The 22,359-nt window shown below is 38.5% G+C and overlaps 2 protein-coding genes and 1 long non-coding RNA gene across 5 annotated transcripts in view; 1 reads left to right on the top strand and 2 right to left on the bottom strand.

Annotated features, from left to right (window-relative positions):
• The window catches only part of LOC116335941 (butyrophilin subfamily 2 member A2-like), a 144,752-nt gene extending 135,943 nt beyond the window's left edge, over positions 1-8,809 (bottom strand). Inside the window, exons 1-3 of the mRNA XM_039598743.1 lie at positions 8,707-8,809; positions 7,703-7,802; positions 6,504-6,845 (exon numbers count right to left, since the gene is read on the bottom strand). Of these exons, the coding sequence (XP_039454677.1) occupies positions 6,504-6,845; positions 7,703-7,793 (433 nt within the window). The 5' untranslated portion in view covers positions 7,794-7,802; positions 8,707-8,809. The remainder of the gene's footprint in view (positions 1-6,503; positions 6,846-7,702; positions 7,803-8,706) is intronic.
• LOC120433137 lies at positions 475-5,305 on the bottom strand. The gene is made up of 3 exons (XR_005608350.1): positions 4,970-5,305; positions 4,802-4,892; positions 475-2,114 (listed from the first exon to the last, which is right to left on the bottom strand). It is a non-coding gene; the product is annotated as an uncharacterized LOC120433137 (long non-coding RNA).
• A 799-nt stretch (positions 8,810-9,608) lies between the features above and the next one.
• LOC116332346 (butyrophilin subfamily 3 member A2-like) overlaps positions 9,609-22,359 on the top strand; it is a 29,255-nt gene continuing 16,504 nt past the window's right edge. The window contains exons 1-6 of one of the 3 annotated variants that reach the window (XR_005608336.1): positions 9,609-9,833; positions 12,080-12,430; positions 14,787-15,000; positions 15,595-15,659; positions 16,822-16,938; positions 18,336-20,739. Coding sequence is in view for 2 of the 3 variants with exons in the window: in XM_039598725.1 (XP_039454659.1) it covers positions 9,785-9,833; positions 12,080-12,430; positions 14,787-15,000; positions 15,595-15,659; positions 16,822-16,938; positions 18,336-18,907 (1,368 nt within the window). In the remaining variant the exon portion in view is untranslated. Of the gene's footprint in view, positions 9,834-12,079; positions 12,431-14,786; positions 15,001-15,594; positions 15,660-16,821; positions 16,939-18,335; positions 21,677-22,359 lie in introns of those variants that run through there. The other 2 variants (XM_039598725.1, XM_039598720.1) reach the window with 2 other exon arrangements.

The raw sequence follows: 22,359 nt of genomic DNA, 5'->3' as shown, positions 1-22,359 counted from the left end.
TCCTGTCGTTGCTTAGACATTGTCATACTTTATACCCCATAAAATTTAATAACGGAAACAACAAATAGAAATGAATAAATAAACAGATAAAAGAAACAAAAGAGGAGCTTATAGGGATTCATAGAGCTGATCAGAATTCTGATTGCAAAAACTGCCAGACAGGACATGAATTTAAAAAAAGAAAAGAAAGATGGCATTAATTAAGCAGGGATTAGCATGCTGTAGAACAAACTGCATTCATTCCAAGAAGAACGGAAATTGTAATAACGACACAACAACAAACATGTTGCAACTCGTCTCAGTATAAAATGTTTCACTTGAAGCTGAATTGCTAATTGCACCACTAAGTAGCACAGCTGTAACATAGCTGGAGCTGCTCGAGTTACAAGATACATGCACAGTATATGAATAGGCTTATACTGAAGAAAAAATGACACAAACAATGTATTATGTACAAAGACTATATTAAAAAGTATTCTTTTTCAGTAGAAATACATTAATTTTATATTAAAGGAGAGAGACAGAGGTACATACAGTTAAACAAGGAAGACTATCACAACAATTAAAATTGATGTGTGTCTTTAACATAACGAGTACTTATAGCTATGACATACCAAGAGGAAATGATGATCACAGTCTTTATACATATAAATGACACTGTTACAATGTGCATAGGTCACCATAGGGCAGTGCAAAAAGAACCTTAATAAATAAAAATGTTAACTTATTATTAAACTACAGATTATATACTGCCATGCTTGACCATTTCTAGCATTTAAAGTCATTACAAAAACTCTTTCCAATAAAAGACCTCCTTTATGAATTGTGCCTCACAGAAATTTAGCATTGTAGCTATCACAGATTATTAGATTCAGTGCAAATTTAACAGCTGATGAATGTGACAGTCATCAACTCTAGGTTAGAAATAAGAAGCCATTCTTTGGTTGCCTAGAGGAAGTTAAAACAGTTTGGGTCTTTTGAGGTTTCTACAGGGATTTTGTTTACTTTCTGTATTATGGTTGAGGAAACAGTCCAATCCTGAGACTCACTGCTCACAATAAACCATTATAAACGAAAATAGACTAGTCTAGGATTGTCAGTCTCTGACTTCAGATAAGACCCAAAGTAGCGTCTTCCTGAAATGGTGCATCTACAACCAGAGAAGTACTACTCCTTTGTTTTCACAGTTACAATATTGCACTGAAATGAATCATATTCTGCTCATTTCCAATACAATATTTTTTATTCTTGGACTCCTAAGCAGCTCTGCATGGTTCACAGTTCAAAATAAATCTTTTTAATCCTGAGTTTGACACTTCAGTTTGTCTGACTTTTCTTAGCTCCTCTCCCTATAACCCAACTTTTGTCTGATCGGTTTCCCTCATAAACTTAAGATTTGAGTGGTGAGGGGATCTTTTGTGCTCACGGTCAGAACTGCATGGAAATATTGAGGATATCCACTCTCTATAACGGAATAAAAGTGAGTGTCTAGAGCAGGATGAAGCTTTCGGTTCACAGAGATTACATGACCTCGTTATGTGAAACTTTCCCATGTACAATAGTGAACATTCACAACTACAATTTATGCAGTTTAGGATGGGTAAAGATTTCTTTCATAGGTACTCCCTGGAGGTCAAAGAGCCTTTTTCATCATTGGTACATTTAAGGTTGTGAAACAGTCATGGACAACACTACAGATGATGGAGGTCCTCTAACACAGTAAGAAATGTAACAACCAATTTGTACAGATGAACTGAGGGCTCGTTTCAGTTATCGCCATTTAGAAATCCAGACTCCAGGTCCAGACTGAGAGACTAAAGCCACGCTGAAGACTGTTTAAGCACAGGTGATTTGCTCAGGAATATTGACAATAACAGTCACTGTATTCACATAAGCTCTTTCTCAAAGCTTGTCTTCCTGTCATTAAAATGTGTACGTTCTTCAGCTGCTCTCCTGCTTCCTCCAGACATGTCAGAAGCTCCACTTCCTGATCTTACATGATCTGAAGTTCTTGCCCCTTTGGAGTTGTGTGGTTTTCTATCAAAGCTGTTCCTTGTGGTAATTACACATCTGGATTCTTGATCATCGCCTCTTTTTCAGCATGTTCAGGAATCCTAGTGAAATAAAATGTTAACTTGTCATTTTGTCTTCTTTGTGATCACATAAAACAATGTATACAATTCACAGAGGACAGGATTCAGTGTTCTTGTGTTTCTTTAATGGTTAATTCATGTTAGAAAGCCCACTGTTTACACGTTATTTGCTTGGTTGAAGTGTTGTGGTTTGTTTATAGATGGTGTTTGCACTAACATGGACTCGAATCAACCGGTGCCACCTCTGGCCAAGTGCCACAGCCTACAGCCAGATCAACTTGTGACACACATCTGCACCACGTTTGAATTCGTTTCATGCACAATACATTTGTACCTTTCAATTGTGTCTGTTTGTGCGTCATGCAAATAAACCTTTGAAATGAATGAAATGACACTAATATTTCACTAGGGTTGTAACATCACATGTCGTTAGCGTAGTCTGCCTGTGTCTTTTCTCTGCGAACAAACATTTTAGAGTTGGTTGTTATATACAGTCTGTATAAGTGTGGTCAATCTAATAAACATTTGTAAGGAGATGGCAGTTACTGTGAATGTACAGCAGGTGATTAGTAATAAACAGTCAGACAATGACTCTGACAATCTCATTCAATCTTGCAGGTTGAATGCACCTTCTGCGGAAAGTGGTACCACACAGTGTGTGTGGACTTCCCCTGTGCAGAAGGCGACTACAAATGTTGTGGGTGCTAAATAAACAGAAAAAATTGATCCCTGTTGTCTTTGCTTACTGATTGTTTTTAGTGTTGACAATCCACATTGCTGGGATTGCATCTTTCAACATGTTTGTGGGTAGATTTGGATGTACCAGGGGTAAGTGCAGCCACTCAGCCTTTACTCAATGTGATCATAGCAGCAGGTGCAGATGTGTCACAAGTTAATCTAGTAGTAGGCTATGGTACTTGGCCACAGGTGGCAGCAGTGGACTGACCTCCATTTGAGACTGCTCCAGCTGCTATGTGATAGTGGATCTCCTACAAATTGAATATCATATGCACGTTTTGGAAATTAACCCTTGTATTATGTTGAAAAACAAAAAAATGACATTGATTTTGTTGCAGGTCATTTTGACCCGTACTGTGTAAATCCACTCAGAATTGTCAAGAAACTGCAATAAAACAATAGCAACTTTATTTTCCATTAGATAAGCATGTAGAACACAGACATACAACAGTTAGACTTTCCATAACTATTTTTAGGAACAATTATTAAAGGTTTTTCGTTCTTACAAACACATTTCTTTTGAACTTGCCCAACGTTCTCAGTTTTTCAATGTTCAACATTTTCAATTTTGTCCACATGATGGACATAATGTAACTGTGTGCTTTCTGCAGATGTACTTCTTGCATTTCTCACAAAAAGTGCTTGTTTTTAAACAGGAATATTCCTAACTTAGATTTGAAACAAAAGATTTCTACGTCTCCTCCAGTCTCAAAAACAGATGACAAACCAATCGACACACCTGAGTCACTGACTTTCTTAAATCCACTCACTCTCACTGGCTCTGTTTATTACTAATCACTGTGTAACTGCTGTACATTCACAGTAACTGCCATCTCCTTACAAATGTTCATTAGATTAACAACACTTATACAGACTGTATATAACTACCAACTCTCCAGCCATGTTGATGGATTGCCTATATTGGCTGGAAATATTCATTTCCAGAGAAAAGACACAGACAGAAGATGCTTACAGGATGTGATGTGACAACACTAATGAACTATTGATGTGTCATATTTGTCCAAGGCGTATTTCATTGTTATGGAAAAAGAGAATATTAAAATCATGATGACCAATTGGAGTGGTGATTTCTATGACTTTGTGTATATAATTTGGAATTTTGTACACATGTAGGCCACAATAAATATATGATATCATTTCATTCTTTTCAAAGGTTTATTTCCATGACGCACAAACAGACACAATTGAAAGGTACAAATGTGTTGTGCATGAAACGAATTCAAACGTGGTGCAGATGTGTGTCACAAGTTGATCTGGCTGTAGGCTGTGGCACTTGGCCAGAGGTGGCGCTGGTTGACTCGAGTCCATGTTGGTGCACACAAAGTAAACTGCACGCTTTAGTTGTGACGCAAAAAAGCTGAAACCGGAGAAATAAAACGTGCGAGGGGGACGATAACGACGACAAGAGTCTCCCGATCGTTTACTCTTGCTGTCCTGTGAACAACATCGGCGTGGTGTTAATTGTTTGCTGTTTTCGCGATCGCGTTGCGCATGAGGATATCACCAGGTAAACTAAATTTTGTTGTTCAACGGCATCAAGACTGACGGAGTGTGTTTGAGATAACCTCACAAGTGTCACAGATGACACATTTGGCGTTTTTTTTGCTGGTTTGTCGGTAGCAGCTCCTGAAACGCAAGACTGCCACACATCTGTTCGACCAACGCCAGTTGATCTAAACGCCAGTTGATCTGGAACACCGGTCTAAATCAGCTAAACTCCTGGAGACAACATTCTCTTCATTTTAATTCAGTTTACCCCCTTTTTTAAGTTTTTTTTCCCAAAGTTGGAATTGGTTTTATTTTGATTCTTCATAAGTGAAAAAAAGGTTTAGGGTCATGGCACATTGTTGACATGCTTGCCATGTTCTCAGTAGAGACAATTTCATGTTCTTGTAATGACAAAAACTCTATTTTAAAATGAAACTTAAAAAAAAGAGAGACATGTTTACCTCAGTCGCCATCTGTGAATGGTCAACAGAACAGACACCAACACAGCGAGTAAGCCCGGAACCAAGACCAATTTCAAATACCAGGACGGGACTGGAAGATATCATGTAACATTATTAACCACAGTAGTTTCACTTACAGCATATGAAGCATTTCATAATAAAATCTACCTGGAACATGTTTGTGCGTCTCTCTGCTCTGGTTGGTGTTCCTCTGTTGGACTCTGCAGGTGATGTTGTTGCTGTGTCTCTTCTCCACAGTCACTCTGCTGCTGACAGTATAGAGGTCATCAGGACCTCTGAGGGTCTCTGTAGGTCCAGCAGAGAGGAGCTTTCCCTCACCGTCCAACCACAGCAGCTCAGGCTCTGGATACCAGCCTGCAGACTCACACTGTAACACCAGGGGCAGGGATAGCTCAGTAGGTAGAGTGTCTGCCCCATGATCGGAAGGTCGGGGGTTCGACTCCACTGAACGGCTACCCTGAGGTACCCCTGAGCAAGGTACCGTCCCTACACACTGCTCCCCGGGCGCTGCATTGGTGGCTGCCCACTGCTTCACTGGGTGAATGGGTTAAATGCAGAGGAGTAATTTCCCTTCGGGGACTAACACAACACACACACACTTTACACCCTGCTGCTGGTTTTGCTTATTACAGTAACTGTAGGAAAGGACACAGCACCTAAAAAAAGAAAAGAAAACCAAAACCAGGAGAAATACTTTAAATTCACAGTGCCAACGTTGTGGTTATTAGTTGATTATTTTTGTAAAAGGTATCAGTGTGACCTGGAGCTTAGTATAGACTAGAAATTTAGAAAAGTGAACTGGATAAGCAGAAGAAAATGAATGGAAAATAACCAAAGAGACATATATACACTTAATTTAATTATAGAAGTTAGTTATTATGAAAGCAAATTACTATCATAGTGTTGCATTTTGAAGCAAATATTATTGCATTTTGACATGGTACACCCTGGATAGTTTGCCAATCTGCTGAAAGGTTAACACATAAAGTCAAAAAGCATTCACGCCTACAGACAATTTTGAATTGCCAGTTAACCTGACCCCACTAACTGCATGTCTTTGGACTGTGGGAGGAGGTGGGAGTACTGGGAGAGAACCCACACAGTTGTGGGAAAAATATGTAAACACCACACTGAAAACACCAGTCAAACCCATCAGAGCTAATACCCAAAACACTACTGTGAGGTATCACTGCAACAGCATGCTGACCATAAATGTATTCATTCATTGACTTATTAAGGGGCAATAAATAAATTAACCTCTTAAGCAACACAGAAAGCACAGAAAAAAAAGACTTATTTTAATTTTTGCTTTTTTGACAAAACTTATGGTTTGGGTTTGAGATATGGTTGAGGTCATCACTGCTGGAGAATTAGACCTCTCGAAGTTAATGACATATCCTGAGTCATATCATACTTATTAACAAGAGGATCCCAAGTTTTATTCCCTCAAGGCTGAAAAATCCTTCTACTCCATGCAGGGATCCAGTCCCATGACACTAAAGGATAACTTGATCTGAAGTAGTTTGTAATGTTTCCATGAGAACAAAAAGCCAGTGTCGCCATTCTTTTCTTTCAGTTACATAAGATTTTTCGACTCAAATTGAGCACTCAAAGTACTTTAAAAACACATTAATACATAAAGAAAGGACATAAAAAAATAATATAATGTGTATTTACTTACCAACAATGAGCTTAATGAAGGCCTCTTGACCCACTTGTGGAACAAGGCATCTGTATATTCCCTCATCAGAGATGGTCACATTTGAGATTTTCAGTGAAATGTCTCCATGTTCCAGTTTTTCCTTAACCACTGATGTCCTTCCTCTGTATGACGGCTGTTTGTTCACTACATGTTCTTTTTGGTCTGCCCACTCGTAAACAAACCCGGGCGTCAGGTCAGGTCTCGCCCACTCCAGCCTCATCCCATTAGCATCCATTTCTGGTTTAATGTGGCACGGCAAAACAACCTCTTCCCCAACTGTGGCCATGACTGCCCGCAATGGAACGACAATGAGAGGCTGCCCTGAGGAGGAAACGGAAACAACGGAGTAAAGCGAGCATTCCTGACAGTGTAAGTCACAGTTACTGTCAAACCTCTTACAGTTTACAAACAAGTTGAAGTTTATATAAAATTAGACCAAACTGGAAATAATACTACTACTACTAATAATAATAATAATCTAACCTATTGTGTGTTTTTTTTTACTTTTACTGCTGTTAAACTTGTACTTTCTTACATGACCCAAATATTTCCCACGTGTGGGACTAATAAAGGTTTATCTTATCTTAACTTACCAAGATGTTGAGCTCAGAGAAGAAAATGAAACAATGTACAAACTGTACTGTAAACTGAAGTCAAACCACATGACAGTTGTTTACATCCATACCACTTAAGGCATCTGACCCCAGGATCCTGGTATTAGGTTATATAGAGAAGCTGCCAAGGGACTGAAACTTATATTCCATTTATAATAAAAAAAAACTACAATATAATATAATATAACATAACATATGACAACAATCATGACCTGTTCAGGCAACCAAAACCAAAAATGTGACCTTTACTTCTGTTTTTTGGTTTAAGGAGGAGAAACACAAAAGGTTGCATAACAAAACATATAGTGCAATTATGCAGTAATAATGTCTAATAATCCAATGGCGACATCAAATGAGCGTTCAGTAGAAAAGATTATTCAAAACACACAAGACTACACAAAGAAATGCTTGATAGGGGTTGTATTGTGAAATGCTTTGTGGGTTGGTTCTTTGATTCTGGAGGAGGAAGTTACTGATCTCATAAAACCACAAATGTTTTGCACGTAGTTAAGAGGCAGCGTGTGCAAGTGCAAAGACACCATGTTGATAAAACTATGAACTCACCTCTGTGTATCAGGAGAAGGCAGAAAATCATGTGCTGTAAAATCATGGCTCTGTAGCCTCTCAAGGATAACTTGTATCTCCACAGATGCATCTTGGAAATCTTAAAGAAAAAGAAAAGTTGTAAAAGGAACGAGATTAAAGACAATCAAAATAAATCATGCTAATTATGCGATTTCGCTCCAAGAGAAAAAGCATTTTCTGTTTGTTTTGTCCTCTTTTCTTCATCCTTGTCTGTTTTTTTCTCCTTGTTCTTGTCGTGTTTAATTCATTTTTTATATTTGCTTTTAAAACAGTGAACTCCCCCTTACAGATCTTCTCATATAAACCGATTGTTAAAGTTTCTGCATTGGCTTCCAGCTTAGTTTTGTCGCTGTATGAGCTTCTTTGTTTTGCTTTTGTGTTAAAATTAAATGCCATTAAGTATCAAAGTTAAATCAAAATTTAGAATCACAAGAGAGACGCAACTGTGATTTTATTATGTCATATAATGCGAAAAAAAGCTATTCTATTCCATACTATTGTTTTAATCTCAAAGCCAGAAAACGACAAAAACATAGAAACGACGCTGGACGGTTTTAAAATCCCCTGAAGTGCTGCGGTTTTGACGCTTCCCTTCCGTCAGCTGAGAAAAGTCTTTAACATTTAAATCGACTGTCACTTGGATGAGTAACGAAATGTTTCTCCCACTGAAAACGCTAAGTCAGGATGAACAGAATCAACCTTTTGGGATTTGCGACTACGTTACTGCTACTGTGTCCTTGTTTACTTACATTCATCTTTTATAAGGCATTGATGCCCCTTTTGTTGTTGGACCCTGTCTGAAAGTTACGAATGCCTCCACCGCTTTCACTTTCACTGTATTGTTGTTTGTTTTGTCTTTGTATTATTTGTTATTTATATCATTGCACATAAACGTGAAAACCTTTACACCGACACTGTAAGCTGTTTTACTTCTATAACAGTTCTGATGAGAATAATCAAAAGTATTTAGGAGGAAGACTTACCTCAAAGACGAACAGAAGTCTACGACTTGCTGCGCAAGAGCTCTGTTGTTTGTTTACACTGTCACGTGCGATCAACCGCGTGAGCTTAAACGAGGAAATCGTGACGACGATAATATAGCTCAGTGTTTTTAAGCTAAACGTTGTTTTTTTGTTATTATAAAAATTGAATCATTGCAGATGCCATGTATATGTAAATATATAGCAACAGATATATAAAACCTCGTGTCTCAGCGTTACCGTGCACTTTCACTGACGTCACTTAATTTGATATGGCATTTCTGGTGTCATTTTTCTCTATAACGCGCTCTCTCTCTCTCTCTCTCTCACACACACACACACACACACACACACTGTGGTCTTTGATTTTATCATTTTCATATTTTGACATATTTGTTTGAAGGCTGTAAAAGAAATCGATTTAATAACGTTCTTTTTAAATATATTTTATTTGGGGTAAATAAACACGTTTTTGTACATAAACGTGAAAGTGGACTCCTACAGTCTCTCTCTATAAGAACAGAACCACCCTACAAAAGCTCGTTATCTGTGCAAAATTGCATTGAAGTTTTGTAAATACGACGTGCTTTACTTGCTCTGTATTTCAGTCTGAAACTACCTCAGACCTAATAATAACTAAAGTAATACACAGGGCTTCGACAAAGATAAGTAAACTATATACTCTGGCAGACTCCACGAATCAAACTATGGAGCTGGAAAGTTGACACGTGTCGATGAAGCACCATCAGCCCGCTTAATGTCTGTGTAAATCGAGTGTAATGTTTTATTTTTAACACCAGGTGGCGACTCATGGCAAGGTCAGGAGCACCACCTTTTTTTCCCCCCTTCTTCTTCTTCTTTTTTTTATTAGTGTTGAAGCGTCAGCAGGTGAGAAACAGCATAGGTGCAGCACCGCCCACAGCCAAACCAAGATCAAAAGTCTGAGGTTGTGAATGTCAGTCAGTGTGTCTGATCACACTGATCTGAAAGGCTTCTGGTGTCTGCAGAGAGAATGATAACTTCCGAAACATTTAATTTGGTTCTTCAGTAATAGAGGGGGAAAGTCTGTTGTCCTTTAAGGATGTATCGTCGTCTTTTCGTGGTTGCCAGTCTGCTGTCATCCTATATGGGTAAGAAAGAGAGCTGGGTTATGCTGATTTTGTTTAGAACAACGATTTAATTCACATTCAGTCATTCAAAGAGAAAAGTAAAGGAGAGGTGCCAAAGAACGTTAGCGATTTTACTGAAAGGCAACATAAAAAAGGTCATTTAATAACGTTCTTTTGAAAATGACAAAGTATACTTTATTCTGATAACAGCGATGCATGACATTTTCATGACAAAGATCACAGTAGCCAACAGGATTTCTTTAAATTAACTTTTTTCAAGTGGTGAACCGTGATTCCTGGCCGTCAACATGATACTTAACAGCGCAAGCTTTTCTCTCAGCAGGACCTTTCATTGCACGTACCGCGGAAATTCAAGCAACGTAATGCTGCTATTGTTTGTCTTCGACTAGTGCGAGAAAGTGTTTGTTTAAACTTCACGTGCTGCCGTTATCTGTGTAAATCATGACAAACCAGTTAGCTGAAAAAATAAAATCTCGGCGTTCTTATGTCAAGCCTCAAATCTGCAGTGATCTCAGGACGTTGTTAAGAAGATTTTCGGAATAAAAGAACAAAAGGTAGTTTTCAAAATTATAGACAGGATTTCATATTATATATTCTGTAGTGGCGCTGTATAATTACTACAAACATTGCAGTCATAGTATGTTTAACCAGTGCTGAAATTATGATTATTTAATGTAATTACTCACAAAGTTTGAAAAAAACCCCCCAAAACATAATGCATTTAACAGTAACCCCAAATCAATACTAATATAATACATCTATAAATGGATAAGAGAGGAAGACAAAATAACAGATATGTCAATTAAATATGCCACAGTCTAGTGCAGAGTGAATTTGGGGGACTTGAAAGAGAAAAACACAAATATAATTGTGAACAGCAATGAGGTGCAATCATTTAATCATAACTGTTCTTTAATTGTTAAAGATGCACACACTGCATGCCTAAATCAAATGAAATGTACGGTTTGTTAACTGGTGCAGAAAAGTGCACCATGTTCAAAGTTTCTGATGCACAGTTTGAACATCACCAGGTTTTCTTAACCATGTCTGCATGTCTTAATGAGTTGCTGCCATGTGATTTGTGTGAATAGATATTTGCACTGACATGCAGTTGAACTGGTGTACCTAACAAAGTGTATTTCTATGTATCTTGCTTATGTAAATGTCACAATTATCTGTGTCCTAACAAAGTGTGGGACATAGAGTATATGTGGGACATTTTCATGTATGTACAAACTATACATCTTACAGGTTTGGGGTCTTCCCCAGCTTACCTCATGAACTATTCCTTTCCTCTTCTGTCAAGCAGTGGAAAAGTGTTGTTCACTGACGTGCACCTCTAATTCAACCTGTGTTTTCATCACTGGCCAATAACTTAATCACCCTGAACCAACCAGGAAAACTGTGCAAATGTCAACAGATGGACTCGTGCCAATAGTTTTATCATTAACCAAATACTATGCATTTCAAAAAAATGCCATCCGAAATGCAGTGCATTCAAAAGTTCATGATTAATTGGATGAAAGAAAATATTTGAGTGACTAAGCCATCATTGTTGCGTCACAGGAAAGTACTGCTGCAATGTTATGCAGGTGAAAAAGATAAGTGCAGGCAGCTGATTGTGGCGCTTAAAGTCCTCAGAAACAAAACATCCTTGTCAGTCTTGCAGCTTTGTTTTCTTTTGGGCTCTTTGGGTGGTAATTTGCTTTCATTTCAATTAAGATAAGATGACCAAACCTGGATGAGAGAAAAAATAAATCAACAATGCCACCAAAACAAACAAAGAAACAAAGACAAAAAAACCAAACAGTTTAATGTGTCAGAATATTATTTTTCTTTCAAAAAGGCCTTTCTCTTTTGGATGTCATACTTTTGCTGTTACATATTTATGCCCTTACAGCTTTAATGTGGCATTAAAATATATGGGATAGATTTGATTGTCTCTGTAATGTAACTGTAATCCTGCTGGTCAATACTCAGAGTATTGATCAGTATTTGAAAAAGACTGGTAAATGGTAAAGTGTTTGCCTTGGAGCTCCGCGCTCTCTTCACCTATAACACATAAAATAATGTACAGGAATCAATCCACCTGGAGGCATTGAATAGCTTCTAGTAAAGTTTTACTCACATTGTTTAATGTCTACTTCAGTAACTTTGTTTTTTTATCATTTTGTTTATCCTTGGTTGTTTATCCTTTTTGTGTTTCCTTTTTTTGTTTTTTGTTTTTGGGTTTGTTTTTTTTCTAGGTGGATCCCGTGCTCAGGATCAGCCACTGCAGGTTCTCGCCTTTGCGGGTGGAGATGTTATTCTACCGTGCAGATTCAATATCTCTGACAAGGAAGACTTTCCGACTGTTGAGTGGTCCAAGGAAGGCTTGAAGCCAGATGTTGTCTTCTTGTACCGGGATGGTTGTGAGGCCTACGAGATGAAGAATCCAGCCTTCGAGTACAGGACGAGCCTCATCATGAAAGCGCTCAAAGATGGAAACATCTCATTACGGATCTCCAATGTGCAGGTTTCTGATACTGGAAAGTACAAATGCCTCACATTCCAGAAAAATGTTGCCAGGAAGGTTACAACAGTGGCGCTGGATGTGGGTATGTCCACTCATGTTCAATTCCACACAAAGAGTTCACCATTGAATTGCCTAAGTGTGCTCCACCCACTTAAATTTAGCTGTCCAATTCAGCTAAATTCATTTAATATGCGATCAGGATCTGGGTTTTACTTTAGAGTCAGACCTCGAAGGGGCACAATTTTGAACTGCAGGAGGAAAAACCATGCTCCACAAAGTTTATGCTAGGCTAGATGGTGGTCCTTGACGTAAGATGTCTCTTAAATACAAACAAACACGCACCAAATTATTCCAGCAAGGTCTCATAGAGACACATGAATTGAACAAATTGCTATCATCTACCCTGTTGTTGGTGACCTTTTTTCAGGTGAGGGATACATTTACTCATTTGGTTTATTCAAAATATTTGTAATTTGTCATACCTAATGTGAAATCTCACAACAGAAGAACTGAAATATAGCCTGACCCTACCCCTAACAGCACAGAGCTCTTGGCTTTAAACATAGACAGTATCTGTGTGCTGCTTCTTTTCTTCATCTGTATCTCATTTGAGTTTCTATCTATTTGATTTTACTTTTGAATAAACACTTGAGCTATTAATTATACCTAAAAATCTGAAGCCGATCTTCGGGTCGTATACCAACTGAATAAAAATCAGTGATACGTCCATAAATCCACACACCTTTAGTTTTCAGCTTAGTCTACAACTACTTCAAAATGAGTCTTGATGAGTATCAAGCTTTATTGGTTGATAAAGTTAGCCACTATCTTGCTAGAGCAAACTTTCCTTCTGTTCAAATGTTCTGTTTATGGAGGCCAAACAGAAGAAAGCATAGAAAACAGGGGAAACTGGCTTCTTTTAGACAGTGGAGCTAAACAGAAGAGTCGCACCAATGACCAATAAAAGACGAGTAGGGCATATTTTGACTGTGACATATACAAAGCTGCTCTAGTTGAGTTCAAAGATAAAAACATAGCATAATAGGTCCAAAAAAAGGAAACTTTAAACAGATTTCCAAATGGAAAGAACAGAACAGAGATTAACAAGCCACTACTTTCAGCTATATATCACACTTTAGTGGCAAGTATCCTGAGTATGGGCTGTAAATATAGTAACAGTTATGAAAAACACTGAGAATCAATTCCACTTTGCTCTTTAAGTAATACATTGTGTACATAACATTTAACCCTAATGGCTGTTTTCTGAGTCATTTCTGAAGCTTAAAGTACAAACCACAGCTTCATCCACAGGAATGTCCTTTGAGTTCAGTGTGTGTACACATTTGACTCTTTTTTTTCTTTTATTTTTAATAGTTGGGTGTTTCATAACAGGTTGAACTGGCTGATCATTAGCCTCATTGCTCATGTAGCACTCGCCTACCTGTGGGCTGGACCGGAAGAACATATCCGGTGTGTCCTCATTTGGTTTCATGTCTCTCTGTTTAAATGTGATTTAGACCAAATGTGGACATTAAATCAAGCTATCACTTCCAATAATGAAAAACAGGAAATGAGACTATTGCATTTCTTGAAATTCTTGTTTCATTCGTGTCTGCATTAAATCCCTGAAGTTGAGTCACAGTCATTAGACCTTAAACAAGCAACCATTGCATCACCAAACCTCTGCCAAGGGTAGTAGATACAATTCTGTTATTGTTACACATTTGGATATGTTTTTGTCCTTCATGAATGAAAAATATTAACACAACCAGAAACCATGGTGATACCTCCATCTTTTTTTTGGGGGGGGGGGGTCTATAAAGTAAATTGTGTGTGCTAAACCTTCAAATGACACCAGCTTTATTTCATTATTTTTTTTTTACTGGGAATATGGCCAGTTGGCTTTCCTCAGAAGTGCATATTATACTATTAATAATATTTGACCAATGTAAGATTTAAAGTCCTGTAAAAGTTGCCATGATTAAGGACTGGCTCACACGAGATAATCTTTCTTTCATCAGAGGAACAGACTTTCAGGAACCAAAGTCTTTTTAGAGGAGGAGACACTACTCATCTACGTAAACACTCAATTTCAAGGAGCTTTAGAAAAGTTGTTTACTTTATAAAAAGCACAGCTCCTTATAATTATCATAGGGTCCTGACCTTACAATTTAAATCGCTCTGAGGCAACTGCTGTTGTGATTTGACACTGTCTATAAATAGTTTAATTTAATTGTGAAAGAGCAGTTTGCATTGTCTGTGTGTATCACTTAGTGTCTTTCATTCTTCTTCAGAAGCCAAGAGTGTTATAATGAGTGGCTTAGACGTCATGGATGTCATTTTAACATAAAAACAATGATAGGTTTATCAGAAATAAGGACAGGTGCGTAGGATGGCAGATATAATGGTCACACCTTCTGGTTTTGTTGTTTTTACAGTGGCTGTTTCTGAGCCAAAGCTTTCAGTGATTTCAGCGGAGGGCGGTGACATAGCACTGCATTGTGAAGCAAACTGCTGGCTGCCAGAGCCTCAGGTAACATTTCTGGATGACAATGGAAACAACATCTATGGGGAAAACCCCAAAGGAGAACAAGATGCCCGTGGATGTTTCACTGTGACACGAAGAGCCACTCTGCAAAGAGCCACCAGCAGGTTATAAATATTTTTTTTAGACATTAATAATTGGATAAGGATTTTTTAATTTTTTTACAGTACTGTGCAAATGTCTTGAATCTCTCTCTTTATATTCTGATAGGACAACAAGAAAACACAGCGTCAGAACTCATTGTTTCTCTCTCTAATCTCATTAAGTAATTGTCAAGAATAGTTTTCATGCAGTGTAACCCTATCAGCCATGGACTGGCCTCCTGAGAGCCAGGTCCTCTATATTCACACTGTGAGATCATCATGACAGAAAACAAAATAAACATCCAAAGAAGAACTTTCAATGACCTTCAGGAACCCCGATGAGTATTCTTGAAGACTACCTAAAGAAATTACAAGAAATATTGCCTAAGAGAGTTCAGACTGTGTGCCCATTTGTGCTTGTACTTTTCAATAAATCATTGCACTTTTCCCACATATAATTCTTTAGAGGGGAAAAAGTGCAGTGATTTATTGCACGTAGACTGGCTCAAGACTTTTGCACAATACTGCAGATTATGTTTAACCAACTAACTGTAAAATTTGATTTTCACTTATATAACACTAATGATGTGAGTTATAAACTGTGTATTTGTCAAACAGTGTCACCTGCAGAGTTCATCAACCAGAGTTTAACCAGACCAGGGAAACAAAGATCCTCATACCAGGTATGCCAGAGCTTCACGTGTGCATTCAAACACCCATATTCACATTTTTTTTAATGCATTTGCTATCTATTTGGGGTTTATGTGTAGGTTTTATTGGGATTTCTATAAATTACCGTGTGTGGAGTTTTATCAGATGACCACTATGTTAACCATTTGCTCTCATGTTTGCGTTCCACATGTCACTTCACACCAGGATTGACACCATAATCTGCTGGTGTCTTTATTTTAGCTGTAAGAAATCCACACCAGACCCGGATGTACCCTCATAATTTGCAGCATCTTTTATTATCTCTGTCACGGTTGCTTTACACGGTTGGCTGTGCTGCTGCCAGCCACACACATCAACAAAGAACCCCAAACATAGGACCCTACACAGATTCTAAGCTGGCAAGATGTGATTGCGATGCATAGGTGTGTCTGCCTTCCCTGCAGCGGCACCGCAGAACACACCTATGGTTGATAATGTAGTTCTAGCCAAAATATCTATACTTAGAGACCGCTTATCCTTTTCAGGGTCCTGGGGGGGGGTCTGGACCCTATCCCAGCTGTCTTAGGGTGAGAGGCAGGGTACAGTCACAGGGCTAACACATAGACAAAGACAACCTTTCGCACTCACATTTACTCCTGCATTCGCACCTATGGGCAATTTAGTGTTTTCAATTAACCTGTCCCCACTAAATGCATGTCTTTGGACGGTGGGAGAAAGTCGGATTACCTGGGGAGAACCCACACAAACACAGGGAGTACATGCAAACTCCACACGGAAAGACCCCGGCCTGATGATGGAACTGAATTCTTGCTGTGAGGCAATAGTGCTAACCACCGTGCCAACGTGCTGCTTAGAGATCATGATAACAAATTATATCTTTACTCCAACGCAGCCTATGTACGCCCTCTGCACCACATGCTTGCCAGTTTACATAGCGCCTCTATTCTTGACATTGTCTGGAGTCCTGTTGAGTTTGTTGGCAGTACAGTTTAGCACGTGTCACTGTCCCAATCTAGTAGCCTGATAAAGAAACCTGCCAGGGCACTGGGTGTGTATTTCCTACCAATAAGGACTCATTAGACTTGAAGAAAAACTTGTAGATATGTGGTATTTTATATTAAGTATAATATGAGTTATCTGTTCATATGTCAACACAATGTTATGTCATTTCAGGTGTCTGCATGAAGTCTGATCCTCACACTATTGCCATCGCCATTGGAGGAACAGCACTGTTTTTCTTAGTTGCAGCTGGGGTCATTGCCCTTTCATGCAAAAAATGCTTCAGATGTGGTAAGTCACAGTTCTGAATTATACAAAAAATGCAAAGCAAGGGCCATTGATATAGACTGCCAGTGAGCAGTTGAGAAACATTTTGAAATGACAGCAAACTGGTTTTAGTGTTTTGTTTTGTTTTTTATTGTTGTTGTTGTTTTAAGGATAAAGAAAAATGTAGTTGCTGTTTACATAGAGAACACAAAGACAAAATTGCATGTGTGTAAGGTGGAATCTCAGGAGTTTTGTGACTTACTCAATAGTATACACTGATCAGGCATGACATTAATGATCACTGACATGGCACCAGTAAGTGGGTGGGATATATTAGGGAGCCAAGTGAACATTTTGTCCTCAAACTTAATGTTAGAAACAGGAACAACTGGTAAGCATAAGGATTTGAGCAAGTTAATTTGGGCCTAAATTGTGATGGCTAGATGACTAAGTCAGAGCATCGACGGGTTCATGGTGAGCCAAGGCTCACTGGTGGATGTGTGGTCCAATCCAAGAGACGAGCTACTGGAGTTCAAATTAAAGAATAAGTTAATGTTGTTTCTGATAAAAGGTGTATGAATACAACCACCTGAATACAAGTGCATTACAGTTTGTTGGATACGGGGCTGCATAGCTGTAGACCACTCAGGGTGCCCATGTTGACCCATGTCCACCACTGAAAGGCACCAACAATGGGTTGAGTTGCTTACCTGGGAAACACCTGGTACCACAATGTACTTTTGGTAAAAGGCAAGCCGGCAGATGCTGTCATACTTTTCTGCTGGAAAATCATTGCTCCTGCAATCCATGTGGGTATTACTTTGATATGTACCACCTACCTAAGCATTGTTTTTGCAGAGCATGTACCCCTTTCGTGGAAACGGTTTCCTGAACCTTTTAGCAACGTAATACACAATGTAATAAACAAAAACGGATCATGAATAGTTTATGGCGGGGATAGCTCAGTAGGTAAAGCGGTTGCCCCATGATCGGAAGGTCGGGGGTTCGAATCCCCTGAACTGCAGCGAAGAATTTTCCCACGGGGATCAATAAAGTATACATTATTATTATTATGAAGCTCAATCCAATCTGTTCGTCTGTGAGATGTGTTTGGACAAATAAGTCCAGTCCATGGAGGACCAACTTCACAACTTCCACGACTTGAAAGACGTTTTGCTAACATCTTGCTGTTTTGACAGCAAAAAGGGGACCAAAACAATATTCAATGGGTGATCATATTGTTTTGCCTGATCTGTGTATTTCTTGGAGTTCCTTTGTCTGTACAGTGATCATAGTTTTTTTGTTTTACTGAAGTCATAAATCAAGTGAAAAGTTGGATAATTTTCTTATAGCCATCTATACAATTTGAATTCTATTTGCCACCAGATGATTCAGATCTTTTTTATGTTTATTTTACACAGCTATTGTAAAGCAGCCAGTGAAAAGAAAGACATCAAATCAAAGCCACCTCCACCCCACAAGAGTTAACAGCACAGACAGCTCGGTAAATGGCAGCATTGGACAGATGAAAAGAGAGTCTGGGTTTCTTATCGAAGATGAGACCCGAAAACTACAGGACAGCAAAGTTGTTTCCTACAGCAGTGGAACAACTGTCCAATGCCATTCCACAACCACAGCAGACGTTTCAAAACCCTCCAAACTACTCTTAACTCACGGCCCTGACAACAAGAGCTTGACCAGTGTGCACAATCCAAACCTATCTTCAGCTTCAAACAGCTTTAAAACTCCAAAATCTGACGACTTACCAAAAAGCTGGGGTTCAAAGCTTATTATCAAAAGGCAAAACAGCTTTCCAGGACCTGGTAACCAGATGATCAACTCCAGTGTCTCACCCCATCAAAGCACCCACCATCCTCAGCGTAGGCGCTCCTCAGGACCTCCACATTTTGGTGAATTTCATAACCGTCACAGCCTCCTGAGAAATTTACCTGAAGAAGATGAACAGAGAAGTTTATTAAAAAATGAAAACTAAAAGAAATGTAAGCTTTACATTTCAAACATAAGTGAAGCATAAGGCAAGGCAATGCTCGCTTGGTTTAAATGACTGAAACTCCTTAACTGAGCAATAACTAGAAACTGAAATTTCACACCAGTGATGAAAGCATGGAGTAGGAGCTTGACCCCTGGATGAACTACAGCAGGTTGTTGGGAACAGGAATGCTGGGCATTTATGTTTAGACTTTTGCTTCTGGGCCTGGAGTCAAATAACTAGAAAAATGGACATATAGTTTAAAAGAACTGAGCCAGCCTGGTGGGCTTACCTGTGTTTCTAGTAAACTAAGCTAACTTAATACTGGTACAGGCCTGTCCTTTGAATGTTTTTAATATTAAGGATGATTTCTTTCTTTTTTTCCTTTCTTTTTTTTTTTGCATTACCAGTCAAAAAATGGGACCAGACCATGATGTATGGTGCTTGTGATACTTTTGCTTATATATAGGAGGCTCTTTCTTTTTACTTTCATATTAAGGGTTGGGGCTAGTTTGTATGTTTTTGTTTGTTTGCAGAAAAAAAAACAGTTTTTGTTAACATTGTTAACACTTTGTTAACATATAGGAGTGTCTTTTCCAATAGACGAAGTCATTTTAGCTAACTTTCTTCTTGCACTTTAAAGCCTTTTTTTACTTGTTATTGTATTTTTGTGTATAGTGTTACGTATTAATGTGCTTGAGAAAAAAAAATATTTCCAATTATGTTTTTGCATAAACTGTGCAAATGGAAATTGATATCTTTGTATTTTTATAGTTGAAACATTGGACATTGAGCTCTTTTTCAGTGCTAATGTTTTGCACAAGGTCATTTGTGCCTTTGTTTGCTGCCCTGATTATTCCAGTGTACTTTCTGCTGGCATGAATCAGAGCTCATTTCACTGACTTTACTTTTTACTCAGGAAATGCTTTTATCGCTGCCCAGATTTTAAGTGTCAGATGATCGCACCAGGAACACTTAACCCAGGTGTTAAGTGTTTATTTATTTTATTGTATCTTTTCATATCTATAATGTATATTGATGTAAGTCTTTGGTATTACTTTTATATCTTCAACTGTGTCTATTATCATTATTATTGTTATTAATATTATTATTATTAAAAAGTTGTAGTTTGTAGGGCATTTGTTGAATTTGCACACACTGACGACAAAGACTGATACACTGAAAAGTACAAACACAAATGGGTACAAAGTCTGAACTCTCTTAGGCAATGTTTCTTGTAATTTCCTTAGGTAGTCTTCAAGAATACCTCTCAGGCTTCCCGAAGGGCATTCACAGTCAAAAATAACCACTTGCACCCATTCATACGCTTTCCCAATGCATTGTCATGTGACTTGTGTTATCCGTGTGTATATTCAGGTTGGAACGCCCTTGTGTGTGGGAAGAAAATGTTCACCCACATTCATAAACAGAAAGAAAGAAAGTCAAGGCATCAATTGGCAAGTTTAGTCCACTGTGTGCATTTGTTTTAGTTTTTATCGTACATCTCACATTTTACTTGGGAAATGCTTTTATCACTGTATTTTATTTTATATTTTAATGACAGTTTAGGACCTTAGGTAGCTATAACCACGCAGTGTTCTTGAACGCACCGCCCAGACACCGATAGTGAAACCTCATGAATGAACTCCAGGCAGTGTCTCTGTGCGTCCTTTCTACCGCACTGTCTTTAATGGGCTCGTCCTGTTTTCAGACTGGTGCACACTTTATATGAACTTTTACACTGTTTCAGTCATTAAAGGGAAACTTCAGCCTTTTCCCCTTGGTGATGTATCAGCGTCTTTTTCTGTGTGCCAGGCTGCTGCTATTTTTTACAGGTAAGGAGGGGAATACTACTTCAGCTGCTATTATTACATTATATTACATGTGTTTATAGCTATATAAATAAGCTGCAAATGTATGTAATGCCAATAGTAATAAAAAAGTGATAAAAAAGGTTACAAATGAAGTTAAATGGAAGAGCAAAGAGACAAATGTCCATGATTTGTACGTCTGAGTAACACAAAGTTTAAGGCTAAATAAGAAATAAGCCAAACTCGTTTTACCAGCTTTAGATTCCAAGAACACGAGAGCAAGAAGATCGTTGCAGCCAATGTTTTTTTTTTCAGTAGGACCTTTCATTCCTTAGACTAGAAACTAGTGTTATTGTTAAAATGATAGTCCTGCTGTTGTTTGTACAAACCTTCTACTACAAGTGAAGCTATTTAATGGAGCCAGAAAACTCATTTCCTGGGCTTAGCATATTAGAATGTCACATCACAGTAATTCTGTTTAGTAGAAAAGCAAAATCTGATGCAGAATATTTAATGAAAAGAAGTGCTTTACAAAGTCCAGATAGATACACATTAACCAAAACAAAACACAAACACAAGCCTGTCTGAACAGATGAGTTTTAGGCTGGTTCTCCTGTCAGCCTTCAGTCAGCCTACAGAGTGAAGGAGGCCAAGAGTATATGTCAAGTTTATCCAAAGTTTTGGAGCCATGGTCACGTGAAATCACGAGGATGCTCCTAAAAAAGGACCTAAGAAACCAGGTCGGAGAATAGTGGTGAAGTAGTTTGACAATAAGGGTGGGGACCTCACCCCATAAAGCCATAAAGGATAAAAGTAAGAGCCAAGGTTTTAAACTGAAGTCTAAACCTGACACGGAGCCAGTGTAAAAGCCTAAAATGGAGTGATATAAAAATTATTCTGCTCATAATGTTTATGGACAGAATTTCTAGGTGCAGCAAGTGGCGGAAGGCTTTCAACTGGGTGGTCTCAGAATCAATCAGGGACGAGTTCCTGCCCCAATTGGAGGAGTTTAAGTATCTCAGGGTCTTGTTCACATGTGACAGGAGAAGGGAGCGGGAGATCAATAGGCGGATTGGTGCTGCGGCTGCAGGGATGCGGATGCTGTACCAGTCTGTTGTGGTGAAGAGAGAGCTGAGTGTAAAAGTGAACCTCCTGGGTGAGTCTTTCAGGCATGTCCCACCAGGAGGAGGCCTCGGGGCAGACCCAGGACACACTGGAGAGATTAGTTCTCTCAGATGACCTGGCCTCGGTGTCCCGACAAAGTCCCCGATTCTAATCGGATTTTCCTAAACCTTTCTATAAGTGCAAAATGTTTACATGTGAATGCAATTACATTACAAACTGTATGTAGACTGAACCACCTTCTTCCTTTGTTTAGGACTCAAATAATCAATTACTCACATTTTTTTCTTGCTTTGTTTAATTTCTTGCTTTCTATCCTTTAAAACGTAATTAAGATTAAATAAAAGAATGATCTGTTCTATGATAGCATCTGAGTGAATGTGTTATTGCTATTATAACAGTAATTACAGGCTTACAGGCTCACAGAGTGATAAGAGGGAGATATGACTCACACATTCACAGTGTTGGAATATGAGATAAGTTATTGCATAGTTTCCACTGATGAGTCAGACCTGTTTTCAC

Source organism: Oreochromis aureus, linkage group 3 (assembly GCF_013358895.1).
Source record: "Oreochromis aureus strain Israel breed Guangdong linkage group 3, ZZ_aureus, whole genome shotgun sequence".
In the NCBI taxonomy this organism is placed as follows: domain Eukaryota; kingdom Metazoa; phylum Chordata; class Actinopteri; order Cichliformes; family Cichlidae; genus Oreochromis; species Oreochromis aureus.
This window is presented reverse-complemented; position numbering and strand designations above follow the sequence as displayed.